The 19,787-nt window shown below is 36.4% G+C and overlaps 1 protein-coding gene across 1 annotated transcript in view; it reads left to right on the top strand.

Annotated features, from left to right (window-relative positions):
* The first annotated feature begins 10,636 nt into the window (after positions 1–10,636).
* The window catches only part of LOC107689442 (androgen-induced gene 1 protein-like), a 36,972-nt gene continuing 27,821 nt past the window's right edge, over positions 10,637–19,787 (top strand). The window contains 3 exon segments of the mRNA XM_016487419.1: positions 10,637–10,691; positions 10,694–10,914; positions 14,400–14,555. Coding sequence (XP_016342905.1) covers positions 10,637–10,691; positions 10,694–10,914; positions 14,400–14,555 — 432 coding nt within the window.

Genomic DNA, 19,787 nt, shown 5'->3' with positions numbered 1-19,787 from the left:
TCTAAGTTCGTCTGCCTTGGGAAAGCTAGCGTGTCTCAGACATAGTGATAACACTCGTTGCCTTCTCTAGTGCAGCTCAACCAGGTCTCATCCCATTCGTTGGTATTTGTGATATCACAAATCCTGGAAAAGATGCGTTGTAGTCCAAACGAGTCGTTCGTTGTAGTTTTTGAAAAGTGATTTGTGCTAAATAAAATATCTCCTTTTGAAGTGGACTTCAAATATCTTTTTTATGCTCAAACAGCAACATTACAGACTAACTAAAGTTGAAAAAGTGAAAAAGCATAAGTTTCCAGTTTTGGATGACAACTTTATAAAGTTGTTATATATATATATATATATATATATATATATATAGGGTACGGAAAGTATTATAAAGTTGTTATATATATATATATATAAATATATATATATATATATACTCTATATAACCATACAATACATGATGCATTAAATTGATCAACAATTTATTTTTATAATTTATATTTATTTTAGTTTTGATCATTTATTTGTATTTAATGTATTGCATTGAACTTTCTAAGACCTATCACAGTTTTCACAAAAGTTTTCACAGTTTTCAACATTGATAATAGTAAGAAAATCAGCATATTAAAAAGATTTCTGAAGGATCATTTGACACTGAAGACTGGAGTAATGCCATAAAAAAGTAATGATTTAAGTAATGACTTAAAAAAATTAAAAAATCGCAAAAGTTTGAACAGTATGTATATACTGTATATACTGCTTTATATATAAAATTATATATAATTTTTTATTGTTTCTTATGCTTTACACCCGCTGTTCCTTTCTGAAATAAAGCAGATCAGAAATGTTTATTAATGAATAGGTAATCCAAAGCGACATTCTTCATAATTAAGATGTCAAAACAAGCAGACAGCAGCAAACTTCCTCATGCTTTCTTTGAGACACAGAGTCCCACTTCTCTTCACTCTTCAATAATCTGAGAGAAGTCACGTACACACTCACTCACACACACACACACACACACACACACACACACACACACACACACACACACACACACACACATATATACTGTATATGACACAGAGGAATATAGCCCAAGGCTGTTTCTCCAGTAGAGATAGTGTAATATTGCTTCAACAGCAGTCATCCTGCCAGAGCTTACACAGAGGGATCTGCCTCTCCCTTTTCCACTCCCAGTTTTACCCCTGGTGATCTGCGACTTTTGTGCGGCTTTCACATCCCCGTGATTAACCTCATACTCAGCAACACATCATTCTCAGGAATCCCAGAGCTTTCTTTCTGCTCTTATAGCACTGCCAGGAAATTACATAAGAATATGTTACACTTGACAAAGGTCAGGTTGTCTGTGCGATAAGGCAGGGCACTAATGTGTGAATCCGTGCCAAAGAACTCCTTTCATCTCATGTACCTAAGCTGTAAAACCGCCCTGTAAAACTAACAAAGGCCTGGCGAGTGGACACACCTAAAGTCTCAGAGTCCATACCATTTCAAATACTCCTTTGTTGGGTCTGCTGACTATAAAGAGAATGCCGCTATGATTCATTAGTTTGTTCAATGACAAGATGTTACCTGACATGCTTTCTAATGAATCACAAATCTTAAATTAATATCTGTTAAAAGAACATCAACAGTGTCATTAAATTAATCTTTATTAGTTAGTTTTTTCATATACTACGATTTTATCTTTTCGAAATATTGAAATATAGCAGTTTGGAAATCGGTGTCAAAGGTAATTTTCAATGGCGGTCATACTGTAAAAAGAGGAGCTGGTTTGAGGAGCTGCCTCAAGTCCTCTGGTGGTTAAGAATGATATTGCATTATCTTCTGATCGAATTTGGGCTGATTAACCTCAAGTTTATTTTATTACTATTGGTGATGTTTAAAGCATAATTTTAATTATAAAACGAAAAAATAAAATAAAGTCATGGCCGTCACATAAAGCACTACTGTTCAAAAATTGGGTCAGATTTGTTTTTTTTTTTTGCATTTTTTTATAGGACGCATTACATTGCTCAAAAGTGACAGTAAAACATTTATAAGGTTACAAAAGATTTCAAATAACTGATAAATATTCATAAATATTCAAATAAATATTCGTTTGAACTTTCTATTCATCAGACAAAAAAAAAATCCTGAAAAAAAATTACTGTGACCAAAATATTAAGCCGAGCAAATGTTTTCAACATTGATAATAAGAAATGTTTCAGTAAATCAGCATATTTGATGCCTTCTGGAGGATCATATGACACTGAAAAAAATGGAATAGCAGCTGAAAATTCAGCTTTGCCATTACAAGAATGAATTATATTTTAAATAGTATATTTAAACAGAAAACAGTTATTTTAATAGTAATTTTATACAGAGAATGAAAAAAGTCTTACCGCCCCAAATCTTTTAAACAGTTGTGCATATAAATAAAATAAAATAAAATATTTGATAGCATTTAATAATATAACATTTTACTAATTTCTTATAATATGCCACTTGGTATTATGCCATATGCAGTAGCATTTAGTTTGACCCCTAACTGCGTAGTCAACCTCTAGCTGTAGAGTACACTGGTGCCTTTTAATTATTTTATTTTTCATGGTCAATATGACTTTCAGTGTGTGCTTCCTCATCCCCCTGAACATCTATCTCATTTTCCAGGACCCTGGAGACCACACAGAGGCCCCTGCAAAAAGGCAGTTAACATGTTTTCATGAGATAAAAGCGCAGGGATTGTGGACTCCTCCATCCCGTGAGACTGAAGCACTGTGTTTGAAGTCAACAACTGACAGAAAGCGGTAAAACATTGATGCCTGGCAGAGCACAGGTTTTCCACAGTGTACTTGGCACACATGGATTCTGTCCTCATGTTTTCCCACAGATCAGGAAGGACATCATTCTCACAATCAAAACGTTTGTTTTAACAGCCACTGGCCTATTTTTGACTTTTGCCTGTCTGTCAAATGCAGTTACAGTATATCCACTGAATATAGTCAATGAAAAAAGCTTGTTATGTAAATAAAGTATCTTAATAGAAGACAACAAAATGCTTCGTATTGAAGCATGACTGCTGATATAGTCTAAAAGTCTACATCAATGAATAAAAATAACACTCTTGGCTGAACACTAAATTAATTCAATGGAAACAGTGTATCCATGACTCTGATATAAAACAAGACAATAACAGGACCACACAAGCGATTCGAAGATCCCAAAATTATATCTCACTCCACAGATAACCCAAAATTTAAAGGAATAGTTCACCCAAAAATGAAAATTTGCTGAAAATGTACTCACCCTCAGGCCATCCAAGATGTAGATGAATTTATTTCTTCATTCGGACAGATTTGAAGACATTCAGTATTATATCATTTGCTCCCAGTGAATGGGTGCCATCAGAATGAGAGTTCCAAATATAATCCAATCCATAATCTATAATAACGCTTCCTCCAGTGAAAAAAAATCCATCCTCTGTTGTCCTCCTACATCAAAATCCACCAACATATTTAAGACTGTTTTTGCTTGTAAACAGTGCTTGATTTGTGTATATTTCACTCCTAATTCAGACTAAATGACCCGAGAAAGCAATATTATGGATAGAAGACTCGTATTTTGGAAGTGACGGGTTGAAGTTAAAAACATCTAAATGATAGATTTATTACAAAAACACAGCTTGTGGATAACTTACATTACTTGTAATTTACTTGTACTTGTAATACAAGTAATGTACATGTATTGTGATGCTTTTATCAGCTGTTTGGACTCTCATTCTGACGGCACCCATTCACTGCAGTGGAACCATTGGTGAGCAAGTGATGTAATGCTAAATTTCTCCAAATCTGTTCTGATGAAGAAACAAACTCAACTACATCTTAGACAGCCTGAGGGTGAGTACATTTGCAGCAAATTTTCATTTTCAGGTGAACTATTCCTTTAATTTAATAGTTGAATAATTTATTTGCTCTTTCAGTTAACAGTCTAACAGCCTGAATGACTGATTCGTGGTCTAAAATAAAAGCCAGTAAATACATATAAAAAAAGGTTTTGTGCTTTATTTCTAAACTATATTATTTCTAAAATATTTCTGTTTCTCTCTTATTCCGAGGTCACCGTAGCCACCAGATCCAGTCTGTATCCAGATCAGATGGTCACTGCAGTCACCCGGATCCAGTACGTATTCAGACCAGATGGTGGATCAGCACCTAGAAAGGACCTCCACAGCCCTGAAAGACAGCGGAGACCAGGACAACTAGATGAGCCCCAGATACAGATCCCCTGTAAAGACCTTGTCTCAGACGACCACCGGGACAAGACCACAGGAACCAGATGAGTCCTCTGCACAATGTGACTTTGCTGCAGCCTGAAATTGAACTGCTGGTTTTGTCTGGCCAGAGGAGAACTGGCCCCCCGACTGAGCCTGGTTTCTCCCAAGGTTTTTTCTCCATTCTGTCACCGATGGAGTTTTGGTTCCTTGCCGCTGTCGCCTCTGGCTTGCTTAGCTGGGGACACTTCATTTCCAGCGATATCGTTGACTTGATTGCAAATGATTGCAAAGATACTATTTAAACTGAACTGAGCTGGATGATGACATCACTGAATTCAATGATGAACTGTCTTTAACTGAAAAATGAGTGTTTACTATTGTCATTTTGCATTATTGACACACTAATTTCCTAATTAATGCTGTTCAGTTGCTTTGACACAATCTGTATTGTTAAAAGCGCTATATAAATAAAGGTGACTTGACTTGACTTAAACAAGAGTCTGGTGAGTGACCTGTTGTGAACAGGTAATGGAAATAGTTCAGCGTGAGGAGGTGAGTTATTCTTATTCAGTCGTAACATCCAAAAGCATCTGCGTGTTATTATTGCTCATAATTCTGTTTGCCCAGCTCTTATGCTGTCATGGTGGATGTTTGCGCTTTCTGCACACTTTCTCTATCTCCAAACCAGTGAAAGTACAGTGTTTACACACCACTCATCGGCCATCTGTCTTTTCACACCTCTCCATTATGGATACACACCTTGTGCTTTAAATATCTCTGCAGGTGTGTGTGTGTGTGTGATCTGTATATTTGGACAGGCTGTGACCGCAAACCATAAACGGTAATGATATGAAATATGTGGTGTGACTGTGACTATGGAAACCCCACTGCTTGTGGTGAGTGTTTTATATACACACTGTATCATTTATTGCTTGTCAAGATGATGATGAAAGCCGCCGGCACAGTAAACAACACTCAAATCTCGAATTCCACAGGGACAATTACAAACCTCACCACATGCATCATTCATTCTCAAGCAAACGGGCCATGAGAAAGAGGAAAGATACAGGACACAGACCTGCAAGGTTATGAAAAATTCATATTTGAAGCAAATGGCAACCTGTCAAATCATAAACATGATTTTAAAATGAAAAAGACACTTATTGATCAAAAATAGAATAAAAACAGTAATATTGTGATTACAATTTAAAATAACTGTTTTCTATTTTAATATATTTAAAAATGCATTTATTTTTTATGATGGCAAAGCTGAATTTTTAGCAGGCATTACTTCAGTCTTCAGTGTCGCATGATCCTTCAAAAATCATTCTGCTGAGTTGTGTTCAAAAACATTCATTATTATCAGTGCTGAAAACAGATATGCTACTCATACGATGCTACTCAAATGTGTCCTGTCTGCTACATCAATTTAAATGCAAGAATTGAAATGGAATTGCTAGTGCACAACACTGAATACCTGAGCTCTCAGTGAGAACAATGTGACCGCTGAAGCTCCTGCGGTCCTGCCAACTCCATCCAAAAAGCTCATAATCTGTGTTGACGTTTTTTGATTAACCGTAGGACAGTTATGAAACCAAATTTGAATCTGGAGGCAATTGTAATGAATTAATAATATTTCCTCATTATCTGCGGGATTAGAGTGGGAGGTTTCTGTGAAGGGACATCTAATTGGCAGAACCAGGACAAAGGTAAGCAGGAGGTGGGCGAGCGGGCAGATGTGTGCGTTCGCTCTCTTCATTAGATTGATTGGGCAGACTTTGATGTCTGCAAACAAACCCAAACACCAGTGTTTGGTCCATAGCATTACGCTGTTGTAAACAAACAACATTTTAATGAGACACTGACTATTTATAGGCTGCTACAGTGCACGTTGCTACAATGTCATGCTGGTATACGTACGTAAGGGCAACTCAACCTAATTACCTGGGATCTTGTTGCAGATTTGACTAGAGATTGATAAAGGGGAAAGGGATTAGCATGACTTTCCCCACATGACCATAAATGTATCCAAAAGACAGATATATTGCTCTATACGCGCCATCTGTGAACTGCATTAAGACTTGCGGTTCAGTGTCTTAAACTCTCTTTTCAAATGTGGTTGAATGATGGTTGCCATTGCACATTTATTGGCTATAAGCTAGGCTATGAACTTTCTTAAGTTAACAGAAAATCGAAAGAGACATATAGAAAGCAGACCAGGCCAGCCACACAAGCCACAAGTCCATCACCTCAGCAGGCCTCTCCACAGTCCACTGCTTTTTCCTACTGCATTTACAAAAGGCAGTATTTCTTCATATAATTCATTATACACATGTTTGTTCTTGTATTACTTGATAAACTTGAATAATACAAAGTTTTATGTGGCTCTCTGGTGTACGTGATTCTGAATGATTAATTGGAATGTTCAGTGTGAGAACGTTCCAAAAACAACTCAGTCATGATGATTCTCATCCATTTGTCCATCTTAGACAGCATAATTGATTATAAAGCCAGAAACATACGGGCTTTTCACACTGCACTTAACATTCGTTAAGTGGGTTATCGTCCTTCTTAGCTCTGCTTTTAACCCCTGGTAGAACCCTTACAAAAATTAACCATGATTTTATTATAGTAATGATGGTAACCATGTTTTGTGGCATATTGATTACCATTTGTAGGCTATAACCACAGTTTTTCTACAAATACCATGGTTAAACTATGGTTAGTATATAGCAAAACCATGGTTATTTGTGGTTATTATGGTTTAACTAACAATAAATAAATTTTCTACCTAGTTTGTGTTTTATTAACGTCTACACCTACCCGAACCCTAAACCTACCCCTTACAATAATGTAAAAACAGCAATTATTGTTGTACAGTGTGACAAAAAATACGCTATTGATGTGTGCATGCCGCAGCTGTATCCTTTCTAACCTTAACCGTTATGAAACCCTGCTCTGGGGCAGGGTTAGCTTCGCTTTTGCCAAACACGTAAAGTTTAAAATAATGTGGTTTTAGAATGGTAACTTAAGGCTACATGCCTAGCAGCAGACACCCAATCGCGGGCCTCATACTCGCGTGCTTTAGTTTAGACAGTCATGGAAAAACCGCGCGTTGTATGAACACTTCAACGTTTGAAGGGAAACATATCAAATGGTTACGTAAAAAGCATCAGTTGGAGTGATGAAGAGACCGCTTCTTTCTTACCTTTATGGTCCAAAAAGTCCTTTCAGGAAAACTTGACAGTACAGTCGGCAGTCTATAATATAATGCACAGCGATATAGCCCTGTTATGTAAACATATCGCGTGCTGGGTTTGTCCAATCAGTGACAATGACACGGCAAATATGCAAAGAAGAACAATAACCCAGGGTTTAGAATTGAGATAAATTAAATTAGAAATAGAATTTATGAATATCCAGAATTAATTGTTAACCCTGGATAAATTATGAACAGTGGGACGTGTGAAACAAGATAACCCAGGATTCCATTTACTCGTTTAGAATGACCCAGGGTTAACTATTTTAAGTGTGAAAAGCTCTATACTAACACAAGTGTGCAAATGTATCCGTAAGCATTTGGCCAGCAAATTATAGAATTTATTGCTAAATTTTAACAACTAACAGCAAATACAGTAGGCTACGACTGCTGACCAAGACTTGCATATTTGCGTAAAGAATGTTTCTGGAATAATGGGTTCTATTTGCTTTTTCATGTGACTTATCATACTGATATTACAATAACTAATCCAGTGCTATAGTTTCAAGGAGTGCTGCTGTGGTTTCTGGGCCCCCTGAACAGTATATTGACTCTGGCCCACCTGGGTAGAAATTTGATGTTTGTGACGTGTAGGCTATTTATTGATTTGAGATATAGACATATAACAATTAAGCAGGATAATGTACAGTCAACTGGCCATTATTGCAAAATAAACCCTAAGAAAACCAAAACCAAAATAAAACAGACTGTCTGGCCTGACTGACTATATTATTTACTTCGCAAGCATGTATTTCAAGTGTGAGATAGGGAGCCTAATCTGTGTTTTCAAGACTTTTGGCACTGTATCACACTAATAAACACACTGAGATCTACTCTTGCACATATATTGCACATGAAATCTGAGCTTTGCATGTCAGAGTCTTGGGGCCAACTGAATAAGATGAAGTTTTGGGTTGCTGGTGGACCCACTCATCTAGAACCACATGCACATGACATGTATCTCACTCAAGTGCACTTACTGTGAACAAGTCTAACTCAGCTCTGGAAACTTATGCACGTTCCCTACAACTAACCACAAACTGTGGAGCACTCCTGCACTCTGGCAGACCCCATCAAACCCCACAGTAGGTGAAGAGCCTGCACAGCAGTCAGCATGCCTTATATTTTCTTTGGATTTTCGCATTTTGCTCATGGGGCTCAGGTCAAGTTAGATAAATATGAGGTTTTGAATATTTCAGGGGAAAAAAGGATTTTACACACATCAACTTCAGTCACCTGATTTGTTTAAGATATAAAAAGCAATAACACGCTGTTAACAAGTGGATTTGTCTGAGATAATATGGCATGTGAGTGACAGTAAGTCCAAACATAAAAGCGTCCAGTTTCATAACGCTATCTGAGATGTGACAGCTAAAATTGTGTATATTATGCATATGATCGCTTGATTTGAAAAATAAAAAAATCATCCTGTTTTAGGTAATATAGAGATAGTCCAGTATAGTCCAGGTCACAGGGATCACACTAGCCCCTGCAATGCTGCTTTAAGTGGAGGCAGGCGTAGTTTTTTAATCCTCATTCCTCCATCCTCTTAAATGGCTAGTTCTGGGAACCATTTGTGTGCCTGTGGCAAGGGATTTTCCACTGTAAACCTCTTCGCTGCCGTATTGTATCATAATAATGCAGGTTTAACGGGGGCAAAACATTTTGTCTGCTACTGTCTGACATCTCTCAAACAGTGATGGACTCAAATTATAGGTTACAGTTAAACTGTTCAGAAATGGAGTGGTGAGAAAGGGTTATGTTTTTGAAGGGTTATTTATGTTTCATTGTATTCTGGACGCTTCTATACCTGGTAAGTAATAAGTAAAAAAATTATTAGCCTAAGTAATAAATAAAATAATAATAATAATACAAATAAAAATATAAAATAAAATAAAATAGTGGAGATGTAAGTTTTCACAAGGTAACCATCTCAGTAACCATAGGTTTTCAAAGGTCCAATTAGTTAAATGTGTACTTTTATGTTTATAAGTGGTTTAGTATGTTGGTTTTAACCACCACAGTTTAGGTCTTTAATAATGTCTTATATATTGTTCATGGAATGTGTTTTTCCCCTGAAACATTAATATTACTACTTTTTAAGAACCTTCAGAGAACATCAAAAGTAATGTTCTCATAATGATAAAAATGATAAAGGATAAAATGGAATGTTCCCTTAATGTTCATATATGTGTACACACACACACACACACACACACACACAAACACACACATTTAAGCATGTATATACAATGCAAAACGTTTGGGATCAGTAATATTTTTAATGTTTTTTAAAGAAGTTTCTTATGCTCATCAAGGCTGCATTTATTTGATCAAAAGACAGAAAAAAATACTTGAATTTTGTGAAATATTATTACAATTTAAAATACAGTTTTCTATTCTAATGTTCTTTAAAATTGCATTTATTCCTGTGAAGCAAGGCTGAATTTTCAGCATTGTTACTCCAGTCTTCAGTGTCACATGATCCTTCAGAAATCATTCTAATATGCTGATTTATAATCAATGTTGGAAACAGTTGTGCTGCTTAATCTTTTTTTGGACCTGTGATACTTTTTTCAGGATTCTTTGATAAATAAAAAAGATACATAATAAATACAATTGATAAATAAAAAGAACTGTGTTTAAATGTCAAGTCTTCACACACACACACACACACACACACACATATATATATATATATAAACATTGTATAAAAAAAACATTGGACAAAAAACAGGACATTTGTACTTTCAGATAATTGAATCTTCCTTTATATGGGAATGTTAGCAAAACGGTCTTAGAACATATTTTTGTTAGCTGTGAAATTAACTGCATCTTTTTTTGGTATATGAACATTGAACACAAACTGCCTTCTCTGATAAACAGTAAACAGAGAACATGATCTACAATAGAGACGAAGTGTTTCATCTAAACATTTTGTGCTATATTAGGACAGTAAGCAAATCCAGAAAAAGATTACCTTAGTGAGAGACAAGCGAAAAGAACAAACAAAACAGATCCCCGAAACTCAGTACTGGTGCTAATCAGCGTCTCGATACAATGAGCATGCGCGGACACAAGAACAGTGACACACTAGCTGCTCCGCACAGGCAGCGATGCTTGTTACTATACCAACAACCTCTCGCGCACATCCGCCGCCGCCTCCACCAACGTCTCCTCCTCCCCACCGCACAAAAGCATCCCTCTGTCGACAGGATATTTCCTGAGACGGAAATACGACGGGGGAAGGAAAATGGCGCTCATCCCATCACAGATCCTCAGAGTAGCGATACTCCTCTCTTATTTTTCCATCCTCTGCAATTACAAAGCCATAGACATGCCCGCGCATCAAACATACGGCGGTAGCTGGAAGTTTCTTACGTTCATAGATTTGGTAAGTGCATGTGCATCGTTCCCATGCATTGCCTGATGTATATTTATATGACATCTCCATAATGCATTATATAGACAGGCCCGTTATGCGGAAATATGCAGGTTCCTGCAAAAAGGAGTCCAAACGCCAACACAAATAGTCTTAGGTCATATTTACGGAGCATTAAACGTTAATCACATGACGTAATTACTTTTTAAATCTAATGATGATGTCATGCTTTTCATATCTCACATCCTCATTAATAATGTATCTTCTTCTGAAGGCTTGTGCTGAATTACGAGCAGTTCATAGGAGGACAAATTAAGGGTGCATTTACAGTTTTTATATATAAACTGAAGCATCCTTTTCTTTTGTTCTGGCATAAGGGACCAGTCTGTTCGAGTAAATGCAGGTCACATTAGGCACCAGCAACTGCAGCACGCACATATGCATTGACTGTTATGACAGTCTGTGAGCCAATGACTCATGTTTTCCACATAAACAGCCCATTTTCTCCCCCTTTTTCGAAGAGTGATTTTTAATAGCAATAAAAGTTGTTTTGTTACACTTCACATTTACACATCTGTTCCAGTGCACTGTTTGCTCTTTTTTTTCATTCTTGTTTGGGAATAATCTCATGCACAGATATGTTCTGTGCAGATGTATTCGGATTATTGTGGATGGAGCTTTTCAAACCTTATGCTGTTTCATAACGCTTGTGATGTTTTTTCTCACAATCCTTAGTACTTAATTGAAATTGTAGCGCACTCTAGTCACTGTACTACAATTAACATATAAAACTATTGTGCAAAAGTGTGGGCTCAGTAAGATTTTTTCATTTATTTGCAAGGATGCATTAAATTGAATAAAGTGACAGTGAAGACATTTATAATGGTACAAGATATTACTGTTTCAAATAAAACTATTCATCAAAGAAACCTGAAAAAAAATAAGAAATGTTACTTTCTTATCTGCCAAAATAGTCGTACCCCAAACTTTCATTCATTGCACATCAAATAAATGTACAAAAATAGTTATTTTAATAGTTTTGGTAACCTAAAAAACACAGTGATGAATGACAGTTATAGGTTTATTCATAAACTCTTTCATTGTCTATAAGCACAGAAAAACTAGACTCAGTTTCACCTACAACCATAAAGAGATAGGGAAGTGATTTATTGTTTGCGCTGCTTTGTGTAATAGTATAATGATTCATTATGACAGCATTTAAGGACCTCTGACACCACTCATAGCATTGCTATAATGAACCTGGATGATGAGGCTCTGTGAAACTAATATTAGAACAGATGATAAACACATGTCACGTTCAGAGAGGCAGATTATCTCATCTTGGCACAAGAAATGCAAGTACGTCTGGATCAAATGCTTGCACTCACTATCCACAACTGATCTGCTCCACTGGAGAATTGTTGCATTTATTAACACTCTTAAGTAACTACCATTGTGTTAACTGTGATTTTAGCCATTTATGTTTTCATCAGGCTTCATTAATTATTAAATACAGGGGTTCAGATTTGGCTTTCCATTCTCACAATAGGACACTTGAGGAGCCTGGCATAGAACTGATCTCTCAGTGTCATACATAAAGTGCCTGGTCAAGTGTGGCCGAAAGCTTTCAGTGATCTGACAATGAGATACCCATGGATTAATCAGCAGAGTTTAATTAGCACAGATGCACAGGTTTTCTGAGTGTATCATTACTGTGATGAAAGGCAGCCTATATTTTTGTGAGAGCAGTTGCTATGTTGCAAACGCTTTGTAACTTTAATTCTAAAATCTTCGATTTTAAGACAAATAGGGTTGGAAAAAGTCTGTTCACAGTCTGAAAAGGAGCATTTGAATGGATAGCATCTGAACTAATACAATTGCACATTGTTTTATGACATTTATTTTTATCATGAATGCTAAATGTTATTACCTTAATTTTCTAAGACTGTCTTGCAAGCCACTGTTTCGGCAGTATACTGTAGCGGTCTGTTGTTTGATAAGAACTGAGGTTTCCTAGCCCAATTATTATTATTCCCAGCCTCAAACAAGCAATTCGCTAGATTTCATGGAGACTTGAGTCTCAGTCCAGGAATCCTTGTGGTTGTTTATAAGCACAAAATACGACTTTGTATAGCTAATAAATGATTTAATGCCTCTATTGGCTTCATGTCCTTGCACCGTGGCTGTTTTTTAACTCTCAAATTATATGAAAAAAGCTCAGCTAAAACAAAGATCAAAAGCCGTAGTGAGGGTAGAGTGAGAAAAATAGATAATTTTAGGCGGCTGGTAATAGGGATTTAAGACTTTTCCAATAAAAGATTGGTTTTGGACAAATCGAACATTTATATGAAGCCTTAGCAGGGCTTCTCCTGTCTTCAGACACCAGGAAACAAATTTAGGAGCAGAAAGATAATGACGAATGAAATATTAAAGAGTGCATTAATGGGAGACTTTTTTGCATGTTGGATATCTGTGGAGGAGATATAATAAAGAAACCCTCATTAATTCCTTAAATTAATGTCAAAGAACACTCTCATCACGAATGTTCACTAATGGAAAATGGGCTAAAAAAAAGACATATTAGCTTAAGACGAGAAATAGGTTATGGAGGAAAGGTTGTGTATTAAATTATTCCAATGGCAGTTTTCTTGCAGCCTGTCATGCATTGTAACATTTTAAAGCTTGTCAACTGTATCTGTATATTGTTCTGTTTCCTGTGATGTGAGTTTGTTTGCTCTTGGAAAATGATGGCACTTAGAAATACTCATATTCTATTTTGAGACAACCAAAGATGAATGCATGGCTTTCATCAAGTTTCCCTTCAACTTCCCCTTGTGTTCCTTTTATAAGACAGCTTTGATTTACATGTCAATGAGAGGCCTTCCAAAAAAAAACAAAAAAAAACACACACACATTGAAATTTTATATTATTTATTTATTTATAACAAAAGTGGACCAAGCTACATCTCAGTCAGTTTTGCCTGCTCTTTTCAGTTACGGCTTAAAGGAATATTTAACCCAAATAAATGTGAACATTTGTACAAAAAATAAAATAAAATAAATAAATAAAATAATAATAATAATAATTGATTTACCCTCAGGCCATCCAAGATGTAGATGAGTTTGTTTCTTCATCTGAAATTTAGCATTACATCACTTGCTCACCAGTGGATTCTCTGCAGTGAATGGGTGCCGTCAGAATGAGAGTTCAAACAGCTGATGAAACATTATAATAATCCACACAACCCCAGTTTATCAATTATATATACTAATCTCTGACATTTTGAACTCTGACGGCTAATATCTTAAAAGTTATACTGTGAGATATTGCTACAATTTAAAATAACTTTTCATTTATTTTATAATGTAAAAGTGAAAATGTCACATCATAGTTTTTAGAAGCTGCATTTACAAATTTGATGGGACATGTGTCCCATTTCTTCTGGGTATACAACATTACCTTTTCCTAACCAGTGTGTTATGATTCCCCATGTCAGGTCATTCAGGCGGTGTTCTTTGGAGTGTGTGTCCTGACTGACCTCTCAAGCCTTTTGACAAAAGGCAGTGCCAGTATGGAGCAAGAGAGACAGTTGAGGAAGCTGATTAGCTTACGAGACTGGATGATGGCTGTTCTGGCCTTTCCTGTTGGTGCGGTATGTATAAACCACCAATCAGATTTCTTGTTTTGCATATGTTTTGTTTTGTACACTGTCTGAACTGACGGAGATCTATAAAAATACTCTTTATTTTTGTTAGTTGGATCTACATCTGGAGACTGTGAGCAGTGCTGCTGGCTCAATGAGGATATGTTGATGTTCAGATAAAATCAATGCTTAAAATCACCATTGAAAACTGGATTGAAATTGAATAAAAACACCAATATGGCCAGTTTTTGAAGTGAAATAATGAAGTGATCCAAATTATTACTGTGCAAAGAAATCTAGCGTTCAAACTAAAGTTTGGAAAAGTTTCAGCTTTTATTTAAGTATGCAAATATTGCATTTTTTTGTACACGGAAAATCAGCAAAAGTCATTGGCTGCTGGCGGTTAGTTTAAAGTGTGTGAACCTACCATAAACTCTCTGAGCCATCAAGTTCCATTGTTAATGTGTGGGAAAGAAAAAAAAACAGTACAGTAACGGAACATGAATGCAATACTTTGTCTGAAGCTGCCATCTCCTCCCACACATGTCACTGACAGTAAGATGTCTGAAACCACAGAAAAACAGAGGTGACTATTCAAAACTTGCTTCAAACAATCATTCAGTGGATCTAAGAAAGGAGGGTTGTGTATAGAACATATTTGTAGGGGGTGCCAAAGATAAAATACAGCTTGCTGCATATGCCTGACCAATGGTTTAATTTTTTGCAACTTTGCAGTTTCATAACTGTTTTTTATACAGTAATATTGTGAAATTATTACAATATAAATAACTGTTTTCTATTTGAATATATTTGAAGCAAAATATAAGTCACTCTAATATGCTGATATAGCCTACCTCTCAAGAAACACTTCTTATTATCATCAATGTCAAAAACAGTTGTGCTGCTTCATATTTTTGTGGAAACCATGATATGTTTGATTTCAGGAGTAGAAAGTTCAAAAGAACGGCATTTGTTTGAAATAGAAATCTTTTTGCAACATTATAAATGTATTTACTGTCACTTTTGACTAATTTGATGTATCTATATTGTGCAATCCAGTTCAAAAGGTTACTGTGTCTTGTCTTTGTAGGACAGAATAGACACTAGGTGCATTTAGATCTGTATTTAAACCATCAAAACATTGAATCATCTGATGCTTTAAAAAGGTACAATAGGTGAAAAATAGGTACAAAAGGTATGAGCCTGCAGGTCTGGTCAGACAGCATTTGTATTCTCTTAGCATATACGGCTATATCTGGCCACATCCACACATGCTGCTTTGCATAAGGGGACTACAGACACCAATACACATTGTCTTAAATGTAGAGCCTATTTGTTTTGCAAATGCCCAGTCATCTATCTGGCACTGCCACAAAACCATCTATGCAATAAAATCCTGTCCTGTGAAGTGAAGAAGGAAACACTATGTTGTTTCTGTTTTGTGTGAGTGTGCCCGTGATGACCATCAGATAATTGCATGGAAAATATTTAAATTTTGATCACAAATGTCTTGCTTTGTCTCTGGCTGGCTAAAGAGCCTTTAATATTGCATGGCACAATGTTAGTAGGGAGTTTAAGATGTCAAATGACAGTGTCAAAGTGACTTAAACCTTAAGTGGAAAGAAAATTGACTCTGCTCATTTCATTTTAATGAAAGAGACACAGGCATTCCACTTACATTGCAAGGAATCACTAATAATAACTGGCTAATGTGGCTAAATAATAAATAATTATTATTAAAAAAATAATTCTATAGTGTGCAAATACACTACAGGTCAAAGGTTTAGAATGTAAGATTTTTTAATGCTCACAAAGGCTGCATTTATTTGATTAAATTATTCCTGTGATGGATATTAGAATTATTTCTGAAGGATCATGTCACTGAAGACTGGAGTAATTGCAGCTAAAAAATCAGCTTTTCCATCAATGAATAACTTATATTTTAAAATATCTTTTAAAAAGAAAACAGGTGTTTTAGATTGTAATAATATTTTGCAATATTTCTGTTTTTAATCGATTAGACTAAATGCTTTTTCCACATTTTCCTTACTGTTTTTTGGGGAAATGCTGCAAAACATAAAACAAAAATGAACAACAATAAATAAATATTAAATACAGTATTGTATTTTTAAATATAATATTTTAAATATACATAAAGATACCTACAGCTTTGACTATTGCATCATTCTGTGGGTATTTGTAGGTTGCAGATTCTCAGTGGGACTTAACGAGATGCCAGACAGAGGAGGCTTCCTTGTTAGCTTGTAAAAATCTTAGCAGCCAGACAGCCATGATACAAACACAAAATAGATGCTTGACTTGGCCCTGGCCCTCAGTCTAAGAGCTGGGCATGAGGCTCAGCTTACAGCCATCACAATGAGCATTATTAGTGCTGACATTAATATTGGGGAACAGGCTCTGCTGTGTTTGAGTGATATGCATACTTTGTTAGCTACACAAAATAGATGCTTGACTTGGCCCTGGCCCTCAGTCTAAGCGCTGGGCATGAGGCTCAGCTTACAGCCATCACAATGAGCATTATTATTGCTGACATTAATATTGGGGAACAGGCTCTGCTGTGTTTGAGTGATATGCATACTTTGTTAGCCTTAGCCCAGGTCATTTCCTGGCACCTATTAGTGGTATATGTGTCTCGCTGATATTCACTCTTCTGCATTGTAGACTCAATGATACAATGGGATCAAATTTTGTGCCATCTGCTTAAAGGAATAGTTCACAAAAAATAAAACTTTGCTGAAAATTAGCTCAACTCCATGCCATCTAAGATGTAGATGAAGGAACAGATTTGGAGAAATTTATCATTACATCACTTGCTTTCCAATGGATCCTCTGCAGTGAATGGGTGCTGTCAGAATGAGAGTACAAACAGCTGATAAAAACATAACAATAATCCACACGACTTCAGTCCATCAATTCACATCTTGTTGAGCGAAACATTGCATGTTTATGATAAACAAATTCATCATTAAAGTCATTAAATAACACCGCTTCCTCCAGTGAAGAAGTCCATCCCCTGTTGTTCTCTCATATCAAAATGCATCAACATATTTGTTTCGAACTGTTTGGACTGTTTTCACTTGTAAATGGTGCCTGATCTGTGCGCATTTCTGTCCTGATTCAGACGAGACCACTTTTTCACTTAAGAAAGCAATATTATGGAGAGAAGACTCAATCCCAACCCTTAGATGAGATTGAAGTTAGTTGAAAGAAAAAAACATCTTGATGGATTTGTTTCTTACAAACATATAGCTTTTCACTTCCCGAGACGTTAACTGATGGACTAGAGTTGTGTTGATTACTTGTGGATTATTGTGATGTTTTTATCAGCTGTTTGAACTCTCGTTCTGACGGCACCCATTCACTGCAGAGGTTCCATTGGTGAGCAAGTGATGCAATACTAAACTTCTCCAAATTTGTTCAGATGAAGAAACAAACTCATCTGCATCTTGAATAGCCTGAGGGTGAGTAAATTTATAGTATATTTATTTTTGGGTGAACGACCTTAGTCTATCCACATTATTTTGCAACACAGAAGAAGTAAGCTGTTTTCTGTGAATGTGACTTCTGATTCATTAGTTGATATAGGTAAATAACTAGAACTAAAACTATTTGCATTACAAAGCAGTGTGTTTATGATTACGATAATACATTAAAATGATAACAAACACCAGATTGTAATATCAAGCTGCATAATAAGACTGTTTTTGTACAGCTAAAATAACTGGAAGTTGATGACACTGGAAGTTACAAATGGCCACATCCACTCTTATGTTAAAATAAGGTGGAAAAAGTGTGTCAGGCCTAGGGATGGGGCCTCCAGCTAGCTTGGCTGGATAATAGAGAAGGTTTGGAGCTTGTTATGTGGTTTATCCACAGTGCCCAATGAGAACGGGCAAATCCAAATAAACCACCTGTCCGGCAATGAACTTATTTAATTTGAGCTTTCAAGATGAAGCCCGACGTTTACTTGAAATATGCTTCAAAAGCACAACAGTTCCCTTTCACAAGGTCTATCCTCATAGTGCCACCTGTTTATTTGGGTACGGTGACCATCATCCAAGCTATTACTGGAAACAAGAATCCTGCAAAATAATCGGAGACACCCAAAGCAAACAGAAATCTGTCACACCCATAAATGAGGCTCATTAATGCAAATACGTTTGAGCAGTTCAGGATTACAGCAAGGGAAGTGAAATTCTTCCTCGGAGAGCCTGGGACTTCAAACGCTCTTTCACGAGGCCTGCATGCTCCACACCAACGTGCCTGTTTTTAACAGCGTGTGTGATGTCCTCATCATCTTAACACTGTCCTTTTTCACAGAAGGCATCTGTAGCTCCAAGTAAGTGTTGGATAAAAGCAAGAAAAAAAAGAAGTCAGCTCTTAGGGATTAATTATGGTATGCTGATATGAAAATATGAGCTCTGTGTGTTGGTTCGCTGTGCTCATGGCTGGTTTTAGTGCTTGTCATGGTTTTGCGCAGAGATTGCATCCTGTAGATGAGGGAATCAAAGAGGATATTAGACAAGTTAGACTTTTTGGCATAATGAGATGTGCCGGCATGAGGCAGTCTGCCGGAAGACCTGCTGGGAATCTGGGGGTGAGTAATGGGCTCAATTTTAAGTCATGGCAGGGAGTGAGAGGTCTTAAAAAGTTATGAAGTCTCTGAAGATCAAATGTAGTTGCAGTTTCCTCATTTTAGCTCATTTCAGAAAAGCCCATAATTGAGATGGCTAGCACCTGATAACATACAAGAATTATTTGCTTTTCTAATGCTTGTTCTGTGCTGAATCATATAATCATGGGAAAAAGCTTTAGCATTGTTGGTTTTTAGCCATAAAGCTGAAGAATAATCACAGAAATGTCCTTTAAAGGGGTCATATGATGCGATTTCAAGTTTTCCTTTCTCTTTGGAGTGTTACAAGCTGTTCGTGAATAGATAAGATCCCTAAAGTTGCAAAGACTAAAGTCTCAAACCCAAAGAGATATTCTTTATAAAAGTTAAGACTCGTCCACGCCCTCCTAAAACGCCTCGTTTAAACACGCCCCCACATGTCTACGTCACTGTGTGGGAAGATTTGCATAACACCGCCCAAATGTATACACAAAGAAAGAAGGTGTAACTTTTATTCTGGCTGTAGTATTGTTGTTGCCGCCGCGGCCATGTCGTGGAGACGCTGTGTTTCGTTGTGAAAGCGAAACTACTTTGTTTGGCCCTCCAAA

The sequence above is a fragment of the Sinocyclocheilus anshuiensis genome, unplaced genomic scaffold (genome assembly GCF_001515605.1).
Source record: "Sinocyclocheilus anshuiensis isolate Anshui unplaced genomic scaffold, SAMN03320099.WGS_v1.1 scaffold1480, whole genome shotgun sequence".
NCBI lineage: Eukaryota > Metazoa > Chordata > Actinopteri > Cypriniformes > Cyprinidae > Sinocyclocheilus > Sinocyclocheilus anshuiensis.
This window is presented reverse-complemented; position numbering and strand designations above follow the sequence as displayed.